General features: G+C 56.3%; 1 protein-coding gene across 1 annotated transcript in view; it reads left to right on the top strand.

Annotated features, from left to right (window-relative positions):
* SLC22A2 (solute carrier family 22 member 2) overlaps positions 1-1,411 on the top strand; it is a gene marked incomplete in the record, with an annotated part of 37,808 nt that overhangs the window by 831 nt on the left and 35,566 nt on the right. Inside the window, 1 exon segment of the mRNA XM_027773356.1 lies at positions 6-232. Within this exon segment, the coding sequence (XP_027629157.1) occupies positions 6-232 (227 nt within the window).

Here is a 1,411-nt window from a genome sequence, read left to right as displayed (position 1 = left end):
GCGCGGCGGCTGGAGCCTGGAGGAGGAGTTCAACTACACGGTGCCGGGCCCCGGGCTCGTGGGCCAGCCCTTCCTGCGCCAGTGCCGGCAGTACGAGGTGGACTGGAACCAGAGCGCCCTGGGCTGCGTGGACCCGCTGGCCGACCTGGCTGCCAATAGGAGCCACCTGCCGCTGGGCCCCTGTCAGCACGGCTGGGTGTACGACACGCCCGGCTCCTCCATCGTCACTGAGGTGAGTGGGCTCAGGGCGCAGGACGAAAGAGGAGTTGAGCTTTTCTAAGGAAGACGCCTGGAGAGGCCTGGCTCTCAGAACCACGCTCCGACTGGCTCTGCAGGCTCAGCCTTAGGAGCCCCGTTTCCAAATGCAAACACGCAGCGTCTGCGTGCTGGGCGTGTGAGCAGATCAGTTAAAACCTCAGCAGACGTGACGGTCTGTGCAAGCTCAGCCTTGGAAGTGAGCGAGGCGCCTGAGCACTCTGGAGACAACCCCAGAAAGGGAGAGTGTTCAGGCCTTCTCTTCTTCCGGAAGTCCTGCCTCGCTCGCCCTCTGTGCCGGTTACAGACGGACACGTGAGACGCAGAGCTCGCCCCTCAGTGCCTTCGCGGGAGACAGTGCGCTTTCCTCCCGGCAGCTGCTGTTTCTCTCTCAAAATGTCCATGAGCGTCTAGAGATTGTGCTAAGGTGTTACTATGCCATCAAAAACCGCAGTTGGGGCCGGCAGATGCCATAGCGGTTATGTCACTATACTCCCACATGGCCAAGTCCTGGGCCTGGCGACTCGAAACTCACGCCAGGTGTGCGTGGAGAATGGAGAAGGAATTGTGGCACGGCCAGCCCCCAGGGTGATTTCTCACCCCTCTCACTGTCCCTCCCTCCCTCTCTGATGAGCGCACACACCCTAAGGCAAAAACTTCCAAAAAAAATATACAGCCAACATTAAAATCTATTGTGAAGCTTCATTTCAATAAATATAGAGAAAACCAAAAAACAGACTTGCTTTGGGAACCAGCAGTTAGCGTAATGGCTATGTCGCTGGACTCCCACATAGTCGACCGCGGTTCTCATCCCGGACCCGGTGGCTTCAAACTCACGCCAGGCGCGTGTGCGTGCGTGCCCAAGATCCCGAGAGGAGAATGGAGAAGAAGGGATTGCAGCATGGCCATCCCCCCTGGGGGGTGATTTCTCGGTTTCTGTCTCTATGTCTCTCTCTGTCTGGCGAGCACACGTGCCCTATAGCGAAAACCTCTCAAAAAAAAAAAAAAAACAGACTTGCTTTTATTAGAGGCAAAGCAAAATGGGAGATTAAATTATTATTCCGAAAATGCAAGAAAGGCAGTTGTGTCAGGTAGAGGCAGGAGGGTGGAATAGCTTCCCTCACCCAGCAGGAGGGTCACACCAGACACTGTTGCT

This window comes from Tupaia chinensis, unplaced genomic scaffold, assembly GCF_000334495.1.
Source record: "Tupaia chinensis unplaced genomic scaffold, TupChi_1.0 Scaffold000346_1, whole genome shotgun sequence".
NCBI classification, from domain to species: domain Eukaryota; kingdom Metazoa; phylum Chordata; class Mammalia; order Scandentia; family Tupaiidae; genus Tupaia; species Tupaia belangeri.
Note: the sequence above shows the minus strand (reverse complement) of the source record. Positions and strands in the feature narration are given on the sequence as shown.